Genomic DNA, 21,461 nt, shown 5'->3' on the forward strand with positions numbered 1-21,461 from the left:
TTGAGTGATGGGATGTCTCGGCAGTGTCTGTTTCTACTGCCTAAACCCTGTATCAATGACATGGAAGCCTGTGTCTTCCAGGGTGCTACATAGGAAAGTTACAAGACCGTAGTAACAAAGTTCATCCACAGCCTTAGCAACAAACTGACACATCCACAACAGTAACTCCTTTTATGCAAACCTTTATTTCCAGTATATATATACTTTTTTTTTCTCTACAATTCAAGAGGAAAAAAACTATTGGGGTGCATAGTTAATGAGAGGGGAGAACGTTAGACATTATTACAGAAACAGGAGTAGGAGGTGGGAGTTGCACATTCACTTTATAGTTCTTAAAGGAAGCATCACGTTAGAGACTGAGGGGGTTGAGTCGGGTCAGTCAGTGACTGCCTCACAGTAAGCGGGTGTATTTTGGTGGGTGAGAGGGCGAGCTGTTTTCCTCTGCACGAGCCACATTAGCCCTCATGCTCAGCTTGGGCTTGACTGTGGTCGTTACAATTTAGCAAGACATTATGGAAGTACAGCACTCTAACCCCAGTAACAAATAGCAAATGCACTGTACTGAGACATCAGTTAGGATGATACTGCCACTTGAGCCATTGCCGTCTAGGGACTGCTACCCACAGACAGTAACCCTGTGGGTGAGGCCAGTGAGGGAGGGAAAACAGCCCCTCCTCAGAACCCTGGACAGCTCCATGGAGTAGAGGATCATGGGTGAAAACTGTGTAAACCTGTGTGTGTTGTGATCCTAACAGGCAGTAACCTGGCTACCTATGAGCTCAGAGGAAATTCCTATCTATTTGACTATAGAGTAAACTGTGCTGTGGGTAGCTTCAGTTGGCTACAAATGCACACCCATTGTAATAAGGATTAAAATAGATACAACTTTTTTTTGCTTATTTGTTTGCTTGGCCTTGGTGGGCTAAAACTTAGAAAAGGAGTTTTAAAATGCAGTTTGGCCAGAGGACCTGTACTGTACTGTACAGTATTCTGCAGGTTGGAGCAGGGGGTGTTCTCTGCACTGGAATGTGGGAAGCAGAGAGCAGACTTCACAAACTCTTGGCTTGGCAGTGTGAGTAGGAGTCGCTCTGGCAGTGGGCCGCAGGAAACCCATATTAGTATCAAATCAGATGATTATTACATCTATTATATAAGAAGCAGACAATGTTAGGACTGGATATGTTTATATTTCTGTCCTGACTTTCATTGTAGATCTTTATATTGAATACGTACACCTTGTGGCAATGTAATCTACAATGCATTATTAGCAAACTGGAGTATTCTTATTTGAGCTGCAGAGAATTCATGGCATGTATTAGTGTTGATTGGATTTCCCATGGTAGATACGTATTTTGATAACATTGAACGTGCGATATAGCTCTATCATTTTCCAGGTTTTTGCTGTAGTAGTAAAACAGTGAAACATCATTGAAGTCTTCCTGTATTTCTGTGTACTGTCATAACGTGCACAAGGTATCAATACCGACAGACACATGACATTTGTTTCATTTCATGGTTGTGCAAGTGTGATAAGATTGCATCAAATGGTGCTTAATAATACTGTGCTGTAAATAATACTCGTAATACTACCAGCCATGCTGTTAGTCTATGTTGCCTGAGACATTGGTTCACAGGGTGAGTTGTGTGGATCTGCCACGGTGATGCAGGCTTGAGCTGAATTCAGCTTTTAGTCTATCATAACATGCGGTCCACAATGCATCACTGCGGCTATGCGACTGCCTCTAGAGGATCACTACACTGGGCTTGCTCACTGCTGCACCCCTGCAGCTCAGACATGCACAATCAGGCTCAGAGCTTGTGGATCTCAGCTCAGACATGGCCAGTTGAGCTCAGAGCTTGTGGATCTCAGCTCAGACATGGCTAGTCGAGCTCAGAGCTTGTTGATCTCAGTTCAGACATGGCTAGTTGAGCTCAGAGCTTGTGGAACTGCTCATACTGAGGGGCTTGAACAGACAGTGTTCTCCTAGAGATACTGAAGCAGTGAACAGTGAAGGACAACTCTGTACTTAGTAACACACAAGAAATACTGATGGTATTTCTGTACATTGTCAGATCTGATTAAAGTTACAGAAGGGACAATGAATCTGCAAACAACAAGATACGGATACAATAACTAGCCTTATGAATCATTTTCTTCATCGACATGATTCTTCTGAATAGATCAACAGAGGGCTTGATTATACAAAGACACTGACAGACAAGGATCAACTGAATAGTATTGCTTTTCTCCCAGAGGCAGGCTTTGTGTGCTTTTCTCCAATGTCAAAGGAGTAATGGTTCACTGACTACATGGAACCAATAGAGTGAGTGTATGTGTGTGTGTGTGTGTGTGTGGCAGGTAGCACACCGCCATACCCAATATCTAGTTTCATTAGTTGGTTATTGCATCATCTGTTTTACTACCACAACAGCACATGAAAGTTGTCAATCTTATTGCTTCCATTAAACATAGGTATGTATGAATAGAATACAGAAACTACAGTGATGGTAAATGGTGAACAAGGTGATCTATTGCCATCTCAACCTCTGTGATTCTGCAAGAACCTGCTGGAATGATGTTGCAATATCATGTATGTTACCTTGTGTTCTCTAAAGCTAAGACATTACATGGCAAAAGTTAAGTCCAGTGCCACTACTACATCCATCAAATGACCCTATAGGATTAAAATCACAACCATGTGATGTGGGTATGGCAGTGCTCTGTCTGAAAGCACACCCTGGCTCTCCATGTCACCAGGGCCCCTGGTAATTAAAAATAAAAGGTACTGCAGGTCAAGTGATAAGGAAGACCTTTCCAAAGATGCTAACCTCAACATGGTGAGGGAATAGAAGGAGGGAGGCCTAGAATGGATTATCCCTAGACAGACTAGTTGTCCCGATCGAACTCGTTTTCTATCTATCGCCACACACAATACGGTTCTAATCAACCGGGCATCACCTTCCCTGCAAAGTCTAACACGTCGCTCTCCATTCCTCATATCAACCACATTCTAGATATTCATAAGGATACTCTACACGAGTACGGTTCCTATTAACACCCCTCCTAAGTCTACAGCACCACCCTCTCCCTAAACCCCTGCACATTTTACTGTCTCAGGACGAGGAGACAGAGATGGAGGGGCCTATTACATTTCCATCTCAGATGAGTGAGCCCTACGAAGTGGACATTCATGTACAGTCCTAGCTCTGCAACTACAATGATACTTTACACACACCTAGACGTATAAAGGTGTGGTCGTCACTTCAAATGGCACCTCCGAATTTGAACAAATATGGATGTACAAGTAACACATTTGCTTTCGAAACAGGTTGAAAATGAGATAAATACATTTAAACAGATAAGTTATGGCTTGGCCTGGTTTGAGATGCTCGCTTTGAGAATTGCGTGTTTCCCATCGAGGCAATATAACATTCATTCTTGAGGGGGACGGAGTCATAAAGGAACGCTTTGATTACGGACAATGGACCTTTAGTACTAGAGTCATTGCATTCTGCAGCTCAAACTCATGCATATCAGTAGTGGGCCTTTTGGTTCATATGGCAGTTGATTTGAATACGGGACACTGTAGGCTACACAAGGTCAAGGGGTAGCGATGATGAGCCAGCTTGGCAGTTGGCGTCAGAGTCAATGGTGCAATGTTTTGCAGTATTGAAGATGGAGGGCATTATCCTGTTATAGGCTAATCACCACATTAACATTTTAGGGCTATGGGGGTTTGCATCAAATGAAGTGGATGTGAATAAACTGCAAGTAGCCTACAGATCCACTATGCATACAGACCAGGTGATGACAGAACACTAGACAGCAGTCTTTCCTGTGGTATGGACGTGTCGCGTATATAAACAACATTCACATGCTAAGAAAATGCATTAGTTATTTGTTAGAAGCAGCATCATAAATGTTCATTCATTTCTACAGGGAAATGGGATACTGGGAATTGTCTTTACTTTAGGTCTTGATCTTTTTATATTTTCTGTTTTTTTATATATTTTTTTCTGTGTGTTTTTCATGGCGGTTTTAAGGCTCCCTAAAAGCGAAGGGAGCAGGAAGTGAGAACAGGCACCTGTGTTTCATCTAATGCAAAAATCAATCAAACCAGTTCCGGCCTGGATCTAATATACACTCCAATGACACCCTTCTTCCTCTTATCCTTTATCACATTCCTTTCCTCCGCAGTGACATTGTCCTCATAACCAGCCCACTGCTTTGCCTTCCAAAGAACTGTATTTGTACTCTGTATGCAGATCTAATGAAGAGTCTTGACCTTAGTAACTGTAGCAGTCGTTGATCATAGTGGTAAACATATTTGAGTTACTGTATATCCTATTGAATAGGCACAATTGATACTGTATGGAATTTGTTCCGGATCAGCTTCAAAGGCATTACCTTTCTGTCAAAAAATGGACTGTAAAGGTTCACTATAGTTAAGCTGTTTGCTCCCTGTAAAAGGTGTGCAGAGAGTACAAAGAATCTCCATCGGGCAGTAGGCTACCTTAAATATGTCTCTTAATAAAAAGAGCTGTAGAGATGGTCAGAATATATTGTGCTGTTGTAGAGTATACAATATGGCAGTTAGTAGAACTTGGCAGTGTGTGAGTTACTGTGTGTGTGTTTATTGGGATGAATCTTGACCTGGAGGCAGCTCTGCAGGGTGGTCACTAGCTGGTTTAGCCACAAAGTCAACATCTGATTATAAACCAGAGGAGGCTGGTGGGAGGAGCTATAGGAGGACAGGCTCATTGTAATGACTGGAATGGAATGATGGAAAGGTGTCAAACACATTAAACATATGGAAACCACGTTTGACTCCATTCCATTTATTCCATTCCAGGCATTACAATGAGTCCATCCTCCTCCTCAGAAATGTTCGGAAAGTAGGCTTTGCGCCGATTCAGATAAATACCTCAATAAACTCCGAATTGGATACACAATCTTTAGGGTGTGTCATTGGAGTGTCTGATCCAGCCCTGATCAGTTATCATGTTCCCCAAAATCTCTAGCACAATTTAAAATATACATTTGACATACTATTTCACATTGGTTTATGTTATACGTTTGTCATTAGATAAAGATAAAACAGTTAATTGATAATAGCTTTCTTTCTATGCCTGTTCAATATATTTGCATGTGTACATATATACATGTACAGACATATATGTACATTTACATAGGTGCACATGTTTCATGCCTTTGGTGTGGCTTTGTTGTCCGCTTTGGCTGCGTTGAGTCCATTTTCTGTGTTGTCCTGTCCTGAGCTCACAAGGCACTCTTTACTGTGAGAGGAGAGAGAGAGAGCGATAGAGCGAGAGAGAGAGAGAGTCAGAGTCAGTGTGAAGAACTAAAGGCAAGTAAAGAAATGTTGATAAAGGCATGCATACCAATGTTCCATGACAGTTTCAAAGGGGGGAGGCAGTAGCCGAAGAGCTGTCGGTTCGAATCCCAGCGCTGACGGGAAAAATGTGAAGGGGGTGAGCTGGCAACCAGAGGGTTGCTGGCATTAATATCTCAGATGCCCTTGAGCAAGGCACTTAAACTCCCAAACAGCTCAATGGGTGCCACTCTGTGGCTGATCCTGTGCTGCTCCCAGCCTGCAGCCGCACACACTCATATAATACATACTAACTGCATACTCTGCCATCCCTTATACACCTGAGTTTTGAATCACTTACTTCTTCTCCGCAGACTTTTTTAGGATGAGGAGCACCACAGTCTTTGTCACCATGACAACAATGATCAAGCCGATGACTCCGCCAACGACAGACACGATGATGGTGGTTACGGTATTGTCAACCACTTTCACTGGGGAGAGGAGGTGGATAACAAGAGAGAGGGTGGAAGGGAGGAAGGAATGGTGAGAGGAAGAGAGGGTTCAATAAGATGAGTATTCAGCTGTTTCCCTGTAATGATAGTCAGGTGTACGTTCTGTCTGGGAGAATATGAAGAAGTCATGTGATGCAGATCTTTGACATCATGCATCAAAGATCTGGTGTATTTGTAAAACCTTCAAGAAAAACAAACTGTCAAACATCTTTTACCAGGCGACGATGAGAGAGAAGGAGGGAAGGATAGAGGAGGTGTGGATCAGTCTCACAACCACAGCGCTGGGAAATTGATTGATCCTCTCATGAGGAGATAGGATACATTTCCATATAGCTTTTACCTCCAAGGAATTGATTCTAGTGCACACTGTGTATACACTACAATCAACACATTCGGTTGGACAATAAATAGATGATGCTGCAACATAACACTTGACCATGGAACTGATATCGGGGTATTCTTGAGCCATTATACAATGTGGAACTTAGACACATGACAAATGAAGCAGATATTTGCCCCTACTTCCACTTGAAGACATCAAAAAGACTGGTGACTGGGTGGCCTAAACCTAAAGTAGGAAAATGTCGTCAATGGGTATGTCGTATGCAGTCAGGGAGTGTTATGCGTCTTACACTCATCCACCACGAACAGGGTGAAGATGGCGCTATGATTGCGGTTCTTCTCCTTGGGGTTCCGGGCGAAACAGGTGTACTCTCCCTCGTCCTCGAAGGTCACGTTGAACAGCAGGATGGAGATGTTGTTGTGCTTACTGCTGCCCACAAACTCTATCCGCTCCTGGTACACCTGCACCCGTGGTTCCACACCTTCTATAGGGATCACTGCCTCACACAGCTGGAGAGGAATCAGGAGGAGGAGAGGGGGAGGGGAGAAGGAGAGGGAGAAGAGGAGGGAGTGGAAGAGGGATCGGGAGAACAGGAGGAAGAGAGAGAGGAGGAATGTGGTGGAGAACAGGGGTGAGGGGGAGAGATGTTGAGATATGAGTGGGATGTCACGTTGCTCATTGGGGGGGGGGGGGTGTTAGTGAGGGAGATGACCGTGTCAGTCGGTGTCGTGCCTTCGCCATGGTGCCGTTGTCGTTGTAGTGCCAGTTGAAGTAGAGGTTCTTGATGCCGATGCAGCTGGAGTAGATGCAGGGTAACAGCACCGTGCTGCCGTTCATCGCTTCCATGAAGGGCACCTTCCCCACTGACACCTCCAGCGCTGAAGCACACCACACCCCTGGAAGGGACGGAGGAGGGGGGGAAGGAGAGAGAGAGAGAGAGAATATGATTAGATTTGTAAGTAAACAATTGGGGATTCAATGATTTGGCACACTGGAAGACAGAAATTGAAATGCTCTAGAGAGAGAGAAAGAGAGAACGAGGAAGAGAAAGAGGACATAATTTGTTTTTCACCAACAGCAGTAGCCTACATGACCGTTCTTCTCTTATCTCCAGCTATTTTTATAGTGGCCTGGCTGTTAAATGGCTGTTAGTATCATCACTTACCCAAAGGGCTGACACTGGGGCACAATACACACAGGTGTGTACATGCATACACACCTCAACCAGCTCTCACAGTCTCACGTCAGAAATAGATGTTCATCGATGTTTCTCAAAATTCAAAGTTGTTGCAAACGTCAAATAACCTTAAATAAAAGTATTTAAGGTTAAGTATAGGCATTATCTCTGAAATCTTAAGGTTAGGCATTAACTTTGAGTGGTTAAGGTAAGGGTTAAGGTTCGGTATAGGCTTAAAACAAAAATCTCAAAAATAACGTTCTATTGCTGAATTTTAACTTGCAACGTGGAATCTGAGGCAGATGCTTACACCCAACTGCTATCCCCGTCCAAAACACTCTAGCAAATCAAATCAAATCCGAAACCTTCAGCGCTCACTGTTGCCCCTAGTGGCCAGTTTTCACGTCGTCGCCCAATGTCCTCAGACATGGACGGATGTCGAATACTGATTTGTGTAACGGGTGACCTGGCTGGTCAACCTAGGCCAATATAGCCCTCATGTTTGTGTGTTTGAGTGTGTGTCCATCACGAGTCAACATGCCTCCCTAATCAAAGCATCAGCGTGATCTCCAACATATTTGAGTCCATTCTAGTCTACTGCATCCAAATCAAGTAGCCCATTCAAGTGCGTTTTCAAGGGAGAGCGAGTGAAAGAGTGGGAAAGCAAAAAGAGAAAAATAATGGATGGATGTCTGTGGGTGGGTGGGTGGGTAGAAGGAGGAGGGACAGAGAGAGAGGGAGAAAGAGAGCGATAGAGAGTGGAGGAGGAAAGAGAGACAGAGAGAAAGGGCCGGTTGTTTTCTGTCTGGTCCTGTGGGCCATGCAGTGCAGCAGGCTGCAACACGGCGGGCGGTGGTATTCTCACCACGCGGCTTGGTGTCAGTGCTGAGAGGACTGCACGGGGGCTATTTTTAAATCCTCTCGTCCCATCTCAATATTTCATTCTGGGAAAGAGATAGTGAGTGTGTGTGCTCAGTGTATGGGCCTGTAAACAACTCTGGTACGAGTGAGTGTGTTTTTTGGATGATAAATGACTGAAGACTATAGTACTGCAGTCACACCAGCCTTGCACAACATGGCAATAGATCAGATCAGGAGAACCAAGCAATCCCATCAGCCAATTACCCCAGCTCAGCGCAGCTCCTGCGTTACCAGGGGCTGGTGATTAATGTAATGAATGTGTTTGTACTTGGCCAATACTACTGTATGTTAACACACTGTGATGTGACGATAATTGCCAGTAGACAGGTGGGTTGGTAGCCTGGGTACCAGTCTGTTTCTGCTAACATTCCACTCCAAACATGGCACATGAGATGGATTGCAAGGAGTGGAATGTTAGTAGAAACAGACTGGCACCCAGGCTAGTGGGTTGGCAACGCCACGACAAAAATGAAAAAGGCTCTGTATTGTTGTTACTCTGATCAGTCAGATAGCTAGCAACAATGACTAGAAGCATGAGTGCAGATGGCTTGTTTCAGCGAGCTAATGGGGCGTGCAAAGCAAGAGTCCCCACGTTAAATCTTCAACATACTTCTTCTCATTATATTTTTTCATTAGCACGCTATTCCTCTTACACCATTTAATCTAGAAATGTCATTCAAACTTTAAAACGTGTAGACTGGTCTGGACAGAGTTGCTTGTATAAAACGTTACCATATATTTGATACTTGTTAGGGTTGAACTGGCTATTTGTATGCATAACCTTTATAATATACTGGGGAAGCTACGCTAAGTACATAAACTACGAGTAAATCAACTGAAGACAAGAAGAACTACAACCAGCAACAGGAAGTGCGTCACGACGCTGGGATCAGCCTGCACGCCGACGACAGGAGGAGCAAGTTTAAACCACGCTCCTCCTCCCTCGGACAGGCCAGCATTGAGCAGGAAATATCTCTCAGTATAAAAGAGAGAACAATAGAATGTGACGCTCTCTTCTTCTGTTTTGCCCTGCGAGGTGTCACAGAGAGACCGTATACGAACGACACATTTACCATACACGTGTTTGCATTAATTAAAGTACAGCTAAATCAGAAGTTACTATGTGCTGACTATTTTGTTCTGTTACAAAAAACGAACTGTCGCAACTTTAACATACTTTTTAAGCTACGAAACTTTTTGTCTTTTCTTTTGTCCTCCATCCACTTTCAAAGGATTTCCTCATCATGCTAAAGGCCTCATTGTGACATCATCACTTTCAACATTCCATTCACTGGGTGTGGTATATGGTCAATATACCACAGCTAAGGGCTGTTCTTAAGCATGATGCAACACGGAGTGCCTGGATACAGCCCTCAGCCGTGGTATATTGACCATATACCACAAACCCTCGAAATGCCTTATTGCTATTATGAACTGGTTACCAACGTAATTAGAGCAGTAGAAATACATGTTTTATCATACCCGTGGTATACGGTTTGATATACCATGGCTGTCAGCCAATCAGTATTCAGGGCTCAAACCATCCAGTTTATAATGCTATTTTTTGACACAAATCAGCTACTTTGGGCACTTTGCCAAGACAACAATTGCTATTCAAATCTGAAATTGGAACATAATGATCTGTTACCAATCTAACAATACAGCTGTTTTAGTAACTGCATTAATACATTTTCCCCAACCTTTTCCAAATTACCGTTTTGACCACTCCACCAACAAGTCAGACAAAAACTCAGAGCATAGTCAATCTTCCTCTACCTCTCTGATTTTGAAATCTGAAAGCAGAACAGTAATAGCTTCTACCAATCAATAGGTAGAGCTCTTTTAGTAACCCACCGACTGCTTTTATTAAAGATGCAGTAAGCTATGTCAGAAGCTAGCAGATTCACTACTTACCAACAACAGCTGTAAATATCAATACAACTACATCACATTTTGAAATGAACTTTCCTGTCTTTGTCTAACAACACTATTATGAATCTAGCAAAGAAGTTGTGTGGGTCAGAGTGCAGTATTAATTTTGTTTCATAGCACAAACGTTTGCTAGCATGTTTCTCACACTGGCTTTAGCCATGGAGGGAGCAGGCTCGCTAAGGCAACTGTTGCCTAGCAACATGTGCCTCAGAGGGAGACAACATCTACATAGCACGACAAATTCCCATGATTTGTGAGTCTGTTTTGGACCGAACTGCTAGCGTTAAGATTTCTAATGCTTCCCTGGTCTGGGCAACCTACAATGATACAGTGAAGATCTCTAATGCTCACTAGCTTCGTCCTCATTCTCAGGATCGTGCCCCGTGCTATAAATACCTGGCTAGTTCGCCTCTCTGTAAAGAGAATGGTGGGCTCTACGTTGATCCTTCTGCTCTGATTGGATAGAGCGAAGCTGTTGCGTTCACTCACTTCATATTTCACCAGGTCACTTCTCATCGCACGTCTTTCAGTTTTCGCACGTAACAACTGCAGTTTAGACACTGACCACAACCACACAACTATTGACCACAACTACTGACCACAATTACTGACCACAGCCACACAACTACTGACCATATCCACACAACTACTGACCACAACTACTGGCCACTACTGACCATAACTACTGACTAAAACTAACGGACCGCAACTACAGACCGTAACTACTGATCTCAAATGCTGAACATAACCCCTGACCACAACTACTGACCACAATCACATAACTAATGACCACAACTACTGACCACTACTGACCATAACTACTGACTAAAACTACTGACCACTACTGAGCACAGCTATTGACTAAAACTACTGACCACAACACCACAACTACAACTACTGAACCACACAACTACTGACTACAACTCCTGACCAAAACGACTGACCACAATCACTGACCACAACTACTGACCACAACCACGCAACTACTGACCACAACTCCTGACCAAAACGACTGACCACAATCACTGACCACAACTACTGACCACAACCACGCAACTACTGACCACAACTCCTGACCAAAACGACTGACCACAATCACTGACCACAACTACTGACCACAACCACGCAACTACTGACCACAACCACACAACTAGTGACCACACAATTACTGAACCACACAACGAGTGACCACACAATTACTGAACCACACAACTACTGACCACAACCACACAACTACTGACCATAACTACTGTGCACAATTACTGACAACACAACAACAGACCATAACTCCTGACCTCAACTACTGACCACAACCACACAACTTCTGATGACAATGTATTTGAAAGACAAATCAGTTCTTTATTGGGCAAAATTAATATATGCAGAGGAAAAATAGTTTCTGTTGTCAAAAATCATTTCATTGTAAGCCAACCCTGTCTGTTTTTTTTGCAACATGTTTATTTTTTTGTGCTGGTGGACAACCTGCCTGTCTATTATAAATTTGTCCTTTAAGGGTTATGTCCACTGCACAGGTTCCATCTTGAGCCAGCCCAGCCCAGTCCCACCTAGCCCAGCCCCACTTAGCCCACTCCCACCCAGCCCAGCCTAGCCCACTCTGCCCCAGACCAGTCTAGCTCAATCCCATCTAGCCAACTCCCACCCAGCCCGCCCTAGCCCACTCCGCCCAAGCCCAGTCTAGCTCACTCCCACCTAGCCCACTCCCACCCAGCCCAGCCTAGCCCACTCTGCCTCAGCCCAGTCTAACTCACTCCCATCTTGCCCACTCCCACCTAGCCCACTACCACAGCCACTCAGCTCAGCTCAGCCAATCCCAAACCCACCTAGCCCACTCCTACTCAGCTCAGCCTAGCCCACTCCCACCGAGCTCACTCCCACTCAGCTCAGCCTAGCTCACTTCCACCTAGCCCACTCCCACCCAGTCCCACCTAGCATAGTCCTACCTAGCCCAGCCCAGTCCCACTTAGCCCAGTCCCACCTATGCAAGCCCCACCTAGCCCAGTTCCACCTATCCAAGCCTAGTCCCACCCAGCCCAGTCCCACCTAACACAGTCCCACCTAGTCCAGCATAAACTAGCCCAGTCCCACCAAGGCTCTAGCTTTCCCTCCCTATGCTGAGATGGAGCCTCCCATTCAGCTCCAAGATCATTGGTGCTGTATATAGCCAAAGCTTTTGATTGGCTCATTTTCACTCTGACCGGTGGATGTGTGCCATTATGGAACAATTAATCATTAGTGATGCCTATTACGATAGGAGTGTTCACATTTCAGCGGGTGTCACGGCTCTGTGATCCACAGAGAGGTGATGATGATGCACAAAAATAAGATGTCTTCATGATGGGAAGCTGGGAGGGGGGTTTGTGTGTTGAAGGATGGTGGCTGCAGTGGTGGATGGTTGTGTTTGTGTGTCAAAGGATGGTGGCTGTAGTGGTGGATGGGTGTGTTTGTGTTTGTAGAAAATGCATTCAACTTGTTAGTGGCATTGATCTATTTCTGTTTTCTATACTGAAAAAAAAATGCAACATGTAAAGTGTTGGATCCCATGTTTCATGAGCTAAAATGAAAGATCCCAGAAATGTTCCATATGCACAGAAAGCGTATTTCTCTTAGATTTTGTGCAGAAATTTGTTTATATTTTTGTTCAGTATACTGTAATTCATTGCAGATTCATTTGCTGTGCCAATGAATGGCAATACAGTCTCAAATGACAAGATATTGACTGAAAAAGGTTGTTTTATTAAAAGAGTTTGTCCTTGGCTGTGATTGAACAGCTATTTTAAAGCAACTTGCTAAGAAAAACAATTAACAATTCAACAGATCATTAATTGCACCGATTAACTGAGGCAATTACCGCATTAGATCATACTTTATGAATATCCCATCTGAAATCTACCCCTAGCTCCTACCCCCTAGCCCCTAACACCTAGTCCCTAGACTCTAGATGTTTCAGTCCAAATTGTCTTGGTCATATTTAAATTCCATCTGAACTATAACCCTGTCATCCGCATTGCATAATCAATATGGTGTGAATTCCACCTAGAGGGCTAGTTGGAGCTATTGGCATATAGTTTATACCCATCCAATCCACTGTCACATCTTGACAGATGGTTCTTTTTACTGGGCCGCTGTGGCTGAGAATGACAGAGGTTGAGAATGACAGAGGCTAGCATCAATCACACTTCAGCAGAGGGAACTGACTGATGGAAGCAGAGGGAGAATTAGCGAGGGGTACCTGAGAGGAAGCTGGCGGATGCAAAACAAACTAAGCTCCCTATTTTGTACTACTTCACGTTTGCCTTCCCTGGTAATCTCCCTTACCTATTTCTAGGGATGCACATGCATAGACATACGGTTCACACAAACACTTGCACGCACGCACACTTCCCTGGTCAGCATCGCAATATATCCATCCCTCCCTCCCTTTCTCTCTCTCTCTGTAATGCAGCAGAGTAATGCTGCAGCGGCTTAATATATTCTGTTTCTCTCTCTGCCTCCTTCTCTCTCGCTCTCTCTCGCTCTCTCTCTCTTACTGGCACTCTATTTCCCTCCTCTTTGTCCCATACTCCCTGCTCATCTACTCCTCATCTTTACACAATTCATAGGAAACAGTTTTGTGGTAGTGTTGATGTTGGCCCTCAAGGGCTCTGAGGCAGCTATAAGCTGTGTGATGCCAGCAGTGCTGGGCTAGCTAGGTTGGGGACAGCACGGCTGGTAAGTCACGTGTGTGTGCTGTGGGTCCCTGGAGGGCAGGACAGGACTAATCTCTCAGTGGTTTTGATTAAAGAACCACTTTTCTGCTCACCAGTCTCAACTGCCTGCCTGCTGCCTGGCAAATATATTACTTCCCATCACTTTGTCACACATGCACACACACACACACACACACACACACACACACACACACACACACACACACACACACACACACACACACACACACACACACACACACACACACACACACACACACACACACACACACACACACACACACAATATTTTCCTCTGAGAGAGAGAGAGAGAGAGAGAGAGAGAGAGAGAGAGAGAGAGAGAGAGAGAGAGAGAGAGAGAGAGAGACAGGCTTCCCGTGGACTGGTGTGTTGTTTATATAGAAGGCTTGACTCCTTGTCCATTAGCCATGACTCAGCATACTGTTTAGTCTGTTGATGCAGTCAACTTGAAATTGTGGTGACACTGCTGTTATCGTAGTCTGAGAGTTTTACATTACTGTTATACAACCCTGTGATATCCATTGAATGAAGAACATTTCTGCTCACCTGATACGTGTTATTTGCCTTGAAGTTTAAGAGCTAGTGTCTACCGTGGTGCTCATATCATGACTAAGCACATTTTTAAGCATGTGGTGTGTGTGTGTGTGTGTGTGTGTGTGTGTGTGTGTGTGTGTGTCTAAATACTTAAACTTGCCTGTCTGCGCATCTGTGAGGTGTTTACTTATTTGTCCTCTAAGATACATGTCTAGACTAGCAACCCAAACTCGCAGGCTCTCTGTCCTCTCCTGATTCTCTTAGTGGCCCTTGTGAATGCACCACAGCTGTGATACCTCATGCTAATCTCAGACTAAATCAAGAACAACTGTCCTCGACCCCCCCCCCCCTTACCCTTCCCCACCCACATGCAGACACACACACACAAATACACACATCCGATAACCAAGCGAAAATACCAGTTACTAAAGTTATATCAGTTATTCCAAAAATGAGCCGCAGAGGTTTGTGTGGGTACAAGGCCAGATTATATTTCTAATCTCATCCTTTTGGCATTTTCCTCTCGTCCGGGGACTGATCACTGATATAAAGTAACTGCTGACCTGGAACTTCCTGTCAGATGCTCCACTCAAACATCTGTTGTCATTTCTATTCCAAGGAAGTTGGGAATAGAGAAAGGACACCCTTCTCCAAAACATCCCCATCTGAACTGCCTGTTCACAACCCAGGAAGTGGCCATCGGAGCGATGCATTCTCAAAAGAACATGAGAAGGAGCTCACGTGTGAGATCTCACAGCCCTCAATTGACTTCACTATCCCCTAATTATCGTTCTTAGTTGAGTAATTGACTCCACCTGTCCCTTCCCCTCTCTTCCCCATCTCAACCATTCTGCCTCTCCTGCCACCATCACACAGAATCTCTCCCTAACTGTTCCTCCTCTCCTCAACCCTAACCTATGCATCCCTTCATTGCATTAAAAACTCAAAGTCGGTTCATAATTCATCTGCCCTTGGTTCTCCCTTTTCCTCTAGTCTCTCCTCCCCTCCCCTCGCCTCTCTCTTCTTTGTTGCAGGAGTGCCTGCCACGTGTCTCTACAGGCTTGGTCAGACACTGGGGAAGACTATTTCCACTCAAACTTTTATTTATCCGTTCTTTCATGGGAGCTCCTAAAGTAACTAAGCTCTGGTACAATGCATCTATTTCTGTAGTCTCTCCATCCCTCTCCTACTTCCCTCTTCACGTTCCTACTTCTTCACTAAGTTAAGCCTCTCTCATTCAGTTTCTCTGACCCGCTCTTCCTTCATCTTCCTCTCTCCGTGCGCATTTACTAGTGGCCGCCTGGCCTTAGCCCGGCGTTTGGTTATCCAGCTGGTCCCTTGAGCCTTCCAATTAGTGACTACAGGAGTAGGCATCTCTATAGCGCACGGAAACGCATCCGGCGGTTTTATAACGCAGTCCGACAGAAACCTGAGTCACTCCATAGACCTGAGAATGAGCCTCAACCTCAGCCTGAGTAGAGCAGTGAAGTACAATAAGTACACTCAGCCTGCGCAGCAGGCCTCTCTCTCTCTCTGTCTCTCTGGCCCTCTTACAGGCATACTGCTCCCCTCAGCTACAGCACACCAAAGCAAAGTGCAGAGTGGAGGACGTTGGTTATTCTTGGATCACTGTGGGTAACATTGCTTCAGCTACACTGGCGAAAGACAAGGAAACGAAGAAAAAAACCTAAACAGCGGCACCACATAATCACATCAGACCCCCATTAGAACAAGAACAGAATTTGGATTTCTCCAAAAGGCGCTATCTGCTTTCCCCAATATGTGGCCTCCCTTTGGGCATTGCCACTTTGGGAAGAGTCAATCGAGGTTGGAGGTTGCCAAGTCTACATTTAGCTGTGATCTAACTTAATCATGGAACACTGAACGCGGAGCATAATGGTTTTGGATGCCATTATAGAGATCATTTATCTAAGCATTTTTGTTGAGAGCATCATCCTTTATCATTATCTTCAGAAATTGTTTCCAATTCCAGTGGGACTATGCCATACTGTATTAGCACACACGAGGCATTGTTCAACTTATTTAAAAACAGGAAGACACAAAAATTCTAGTCTACAATAGACCCATACACCATAGCAAGCATCCACCAACCCCAGGGATAGGAATTCATTAAAACATCTGCCTTCAATCAACTCCTCAGCCGTGACCCTTCGGTGTATACCTTCTATGTGCTGCATTCAGGCTCTCAATTTACAGGCATAACTCATTTCCCTTGTAACCTACATGGGAAATCTCTTGACGATTACTAGAACGTACCCTTCATACAAAAGGAAAATTGAACTGCTATAAATGTCTTTCTGGTTAATTTGGACTGTTTTTTGGGGGGGGTTTGGAAATGTCCAAGAAAAACGTTGATGCAGTCCTAGTTAAAAGAAATTATAATCTACCTTATTCTCCCAAGGTACCTTAATTCATGAAGTCATCAAACATGCCCTCATAACCTTGACATACATAATCCTCCAGTAAATCCAAATGACCCAACCATGACGCAACCACCTATGATTTTAGTACAGCGATTCAAACCATCACCTCAGCAGGTGTGCAGTACAAAAACAAGTGCCACTGCGGCGTTTCAGTCTAACATTATAACAACGGATCACAGCAAGGGGTCCATCGTCACACGCTAATCCATGTACTTCAATGTCGCAGACCACGCCCGCGCATGGTGTTAGTATTACAACACATTGCTACGTACAGGCCGTCAGCACGGTGCAGTAACACTACACAGGGGAGGAGTGCTGAGTGTCCGTGTGTGGTCTGGGGAGAACATATCTGTATGTGGGTGAGGGTTGATGACATTCAAAACTCTGTGTCACTCGCTCTCACTCTACCTGTGCTTGCCTGTCTGCCTGTGTGTGTCTGTGGGGAGATTCTTACGGTTTTGGCAGGGCTGTAGTAACTATTCGTCCTGTAAAAGTGGCGTGTGTCTGAAGAGGTTATGACATGGGTGTGGACGTAGGTATTGGCAAGGGTAGCTTAAGACGAGTACAGGTTGAACACCTGGTGCTGCCGGCCCGCCCCATGACCGTGGCACAGTTCAGACTAATCTGTGGATCAACAGGACGTCAGGAGCTCATAACCAGGACACCCTTTCTATAACACCCACGTCACACTTGTCACACACAGAGATCATTAAATGCACATGCCTCAGCACTTACAGTACATGCAAACACATTTACACACAATTGTTAACATACACGCAAGCATTCACACGCTCAGAGACACACGGACACGCGCACACACACGCACACACACACACACACACACACACACACACACACACACACACACACACACACACACACACACACACACACACACACACACACACACACACACACACACACACACACACACGGATCCCTTCCCAAAGCCATTTCCATTCACAACAACTTCACAAGCCATACCAAAGAACCTCTAAAAAGGCCAGACCCTTAATTATAGTGGGGCTAAGAGGACAGGTGCAGCTAGGAAGAGAGAGGACCCCCCTGCACCCCCCACCGCCCCCTTCCCCCATTGTAACCCCTAGAGTCAAATGCTACACCATAATACATGATCAAAGTCTTGACCTCCCAAGACTTGGCATGCCAGTGCATTATCTCAGGAGTCTACAAACCACAGGTATTTATAGGACGTCATGTGTGTGTACATGATTTGAACGGCTTAAAATCAACTGTATTTTTAGCTACGCGGCAGACATCCAACAGATATCAACCGGGATAGTTTACATGGCTATTTCAGAGATAAAGCATCACAGGAATTCAATGCCTTGGTAATGGTCAACGTTATCTGATAGCAGACCCAACCACATATCCACCCAGTCTGATCCTGCAAACTTGACTTCATATAGGGAGCTGAATGCAGCTTCAAGTTAGACATTCATGCTTAGAATTTAAAAAAAAATTCTAATCAAATCTTGGTCACATGCAGATATATTGCAGACGTTATCGCAGGTGCAGCGAAATGCTTGTGATTCTAGCTCCACAGAACAAAACAGTACAAACAGTACAAAACAAAACATTGAAATTAATGAATTAATAATTATCAATACGACCAATGTCAGAATATAAATACATACAGTACCAGTCAAATTTTGGAGACATCCACTCATTGAAGGGTTTTTCTTTATTTTACTATTTTCTACATTGTAGAATAATAGTGAAGACATCAAACTATGAAATAACACATATGGAATCATGTAGTAACCAAAAAAGTGTTAAACAAATCTAAATATATTATATACTTTAGATTCTTCAAAGTAGCCATCCTTTGCCTTGATGACGTTTTTCCACACTCTTGGCATTCTCTCAACCAGCTTCATGAGGAATGCTTTTCCAACAGTTGTGAAGAATTTTCCACATATACTGAGCACTTGTTGGCTGCTTTTCCTTCACTCTGCGGTCCATTTCATCCCAAACCATCTCAATTGGGTTGAGGTTGGGTGATTGTGAAGGCCAGGTCATCTGATGCAGCACTCCATCACTCTCCATCTTGGTTAAATAGCCCTTACACAGCCTGGAGGTGTGTTTTGGGTCATTGTCTTGTTGAAAAATAAATGAAAATCCCACTAAGTGCAAACCAGATGGGATGGTGTATAGCTGCAGAATGCTGTGGTAGCCATGCTGGTTAAGTGTGGCTTCAATTCTAAATAAATCACTGACAGTGTCACCAGCAAAGCATCCCCCACACCATCACACTTCCACACGGTGGTTGGAACCACAGCAGCAGAGGTAACTCTTGGTCTTCCTTTGCTGTGGCGGTCCTCGTGGCAGTCAGTTTCATCATAGCGCTTGATGGCTTTTGTGACTACACTTGAAGAAACTTTAAAAGTTCTTGAATTTTCCCATATTGACTCACCTTCATGTCTTAAAGTCATGGTTGACTGTCATTTCTCTTTGCTTATTTGAGGTGTTCTTGCCATAATATGGACTTGGTATTTTACCAGATAGGGCTATCTTCTGTATACCACCCCTACCTTGTCACAACACAACTGATTCGCTCAAACACATTAAGAAGGAAATAAATTCTACAAATTAACTTTTAACAAGGCACACCTGTTAAAAAAGTAACACAATAACATAACAATAACGAGGCTATATACAGGGGGTGCCGGTACAGAGTCAGTGTGCGGGGGTACAGGTTAGTTGAGGTAATTTGTACCTGTAGGTAGGGGTGAAGTGACTATGCATCTATAATAAACAGCGAGTAGCAGAAGGGGGGGGGGGCTCAATGTAATAGTACGGTGGCCATTTGATTAATTGTTCATCAGTCTTATTGCTTGGGAGTATAAGCTGTTAAGGAGCCTTTTGGTCCTAGACTTGGCGCTCCGGTACCACTTGCCGTGCGATAGCAGAGAAAACATTCTATGACTTGGGTGACTGGAGTCTCTGACAATTTTATGGGCTTTCCTATGACACTGCTCTCTGAAGCACCTTACGGTCAGATGCCGAGCAGATGCCATACCAGGCGGTGATGCAACCGGTCAGGATGCTCTCAATGGTGCAGCAGTATAACTTTTTGAGTATCTGGGGACCCATGCCAAATCTTTTCAGTCTCCTGAGGGGGAAAAGGTTTTGTTGTGCCCTCTTCACGACTGTCTTCATGTGTTTGGACCATGATAGTTCGTTGGTGATGTGGACACCAAGGAACTTGAAAATGTTGTGGGTGAACAGGGATTACAGGAAGGGACTAAGTACACACCCCTGAGGGGCCCCAGTGTTGAGGATCAGGGTGGCAGACGTGTTGTTGCCTACACTTACCACCTGGGGGCGACCCGTCAGGAAGTCCAGGATCCAGTTGCAGAGGGAGGTGTTTAGTCCCAGGGTCCTTAGCTTAGTGATGCGCTTCGTGGGCACTCTGGTGTTATCACCATAGTGCCAAAACCATAGTGACTATGCTGAGCTGTAGTCAATGAACAACATTCTCACATAGGTGTTCCTTTTGTCCAGGTGGGAAAGGGCAGTGTGGAGTGCGATTGAGATTGCATCATCTGTGGATCTGTTGGGGCGGTCTGCGAATTGGAATGGGTCTAGGGTATCCGGGAGGATGCTGTTGATGTTAGCCATGACCAGCCTTTCAAAGCACTTCATGGCTACTGACGTGAGGGTAATGGGGCGGTAATCATTTAGGCAGTTTACCTTCGCTTCCTTGGGCACAGGGGCTATGGTATTACAGACTCAGTCAGAGGGAGAGGTTGAAAATGTCAGTGGAGACACTTGCCAGTTGGTCCGCCCATGCTTTGAGTACACGCCCTGGTAATCCATCTGGCCCTGCGGCTTTGTGAATGTTGACCTGTCTGAAGGTCTTGCTCACATCGGCTACCGAGAGAGTTGTCACACAGTCATCCAGAACAGCTGGTGCTCTCGTGCATGCTTGCTTGCCTAAAAGCGAGCATAAAAGGCATTTAGCTCGTCTGGTAGGCTCACGTCACTGGGCAGCTCGCATCTGGGTTTCCCTTTGTAGTCCATAATAGTTTTCAAGCCCTGCCACATCTGACGAGCATAAAAGCCGGTGTAGTAGGATTCAATCTTAATCCTGTATTGATGCTTTGCTTGTTTGATGGTTTGTCTGAGAGCATAGTGTCCCGCTCCTTGAAAGCGGCAGCTCTAGCCTTTAGCTCAATGCAGATGTTGCCTGTAATCCATGGCTTCTGGTTGGGATATGTACGTACGGTCACTGTGGAGTCGACGTCGTCGATGCACTTATTGATGAAGCCGATGACTGAGGTGGTATACTCATCAATGCCATTGGATGAATCCCGGAACATATTCCAGTCTGTGCTAACGAAACAGTCCTGTAGCGTAGCATCCGCGTCATCTAACCACTTCCATATTGAGCGAGTCACTGGTTCTTCCTGCTTTAGTTTTTGCTTGTAAGCAGGAATCAGAAGGATAGAATTATGGACAGATTTTCCAAATGGAGGTTCGGGTAGAGCTTTGTATC

At 44.7% G+C, this 21,461-nt stretch overlaps 1 protein-coding gene across 2 annotated transcripts in view; it reads right to left on the reverse strand.

The window, feature by feature from the left end:
• Positions 1-166: 166 nt before the first annotated feature.
• Positions 167-21,461, reverse strand: part of scn4ba (sodium channel, voltage-gated, type IV, beta a) — a 33,767-nt gene continuing 12,472 nt past the window's right edge. The window contains exons 2-6 of one of the 2 annotated variants that reach the window (XM_029714584.1): positions 6,918-7,081; positions 6,475-6,694; positions 5,692-5,821; positions 5,401-5,467; positions 167-5,295 (exon numbers count right to left, since the gene is read on the reverse strand). In XM_029714584.1, the coding sequence (XP_029570444.1) occupies positions 5,419-5,467; positions 5,692-5,821; positions 6,475-6,694; positions 6,918-7,081 (563 nt within the window). In that variant the 3' untranslated portion in view covers positions 167-5,295; positions 5,401-5,418. The remainder of the gene's footprint in view (positions 5,296-5,400; positions 5,468-5,691; positions 5,822-6,474; positions 6,695-6,917; positions 7,082-21,461) is intronic. The other variant, XM_029714583.1, reaches the window with a different exon arrangement.

The sequence above is a fragment of the Salmo trutta genome, chromosome 26 (assembly GCF_901001165.1).
Source record: "Salmo trutta chromosome 26, fSalTru1.1, whole genome shotgun sequence".
Taxonomy (NCBI): Eukaryota; Metazoa; Chordata; class Actinopteri; order Salmoniformes; family Salmonidae; genus Salmo; species Salmo trutta.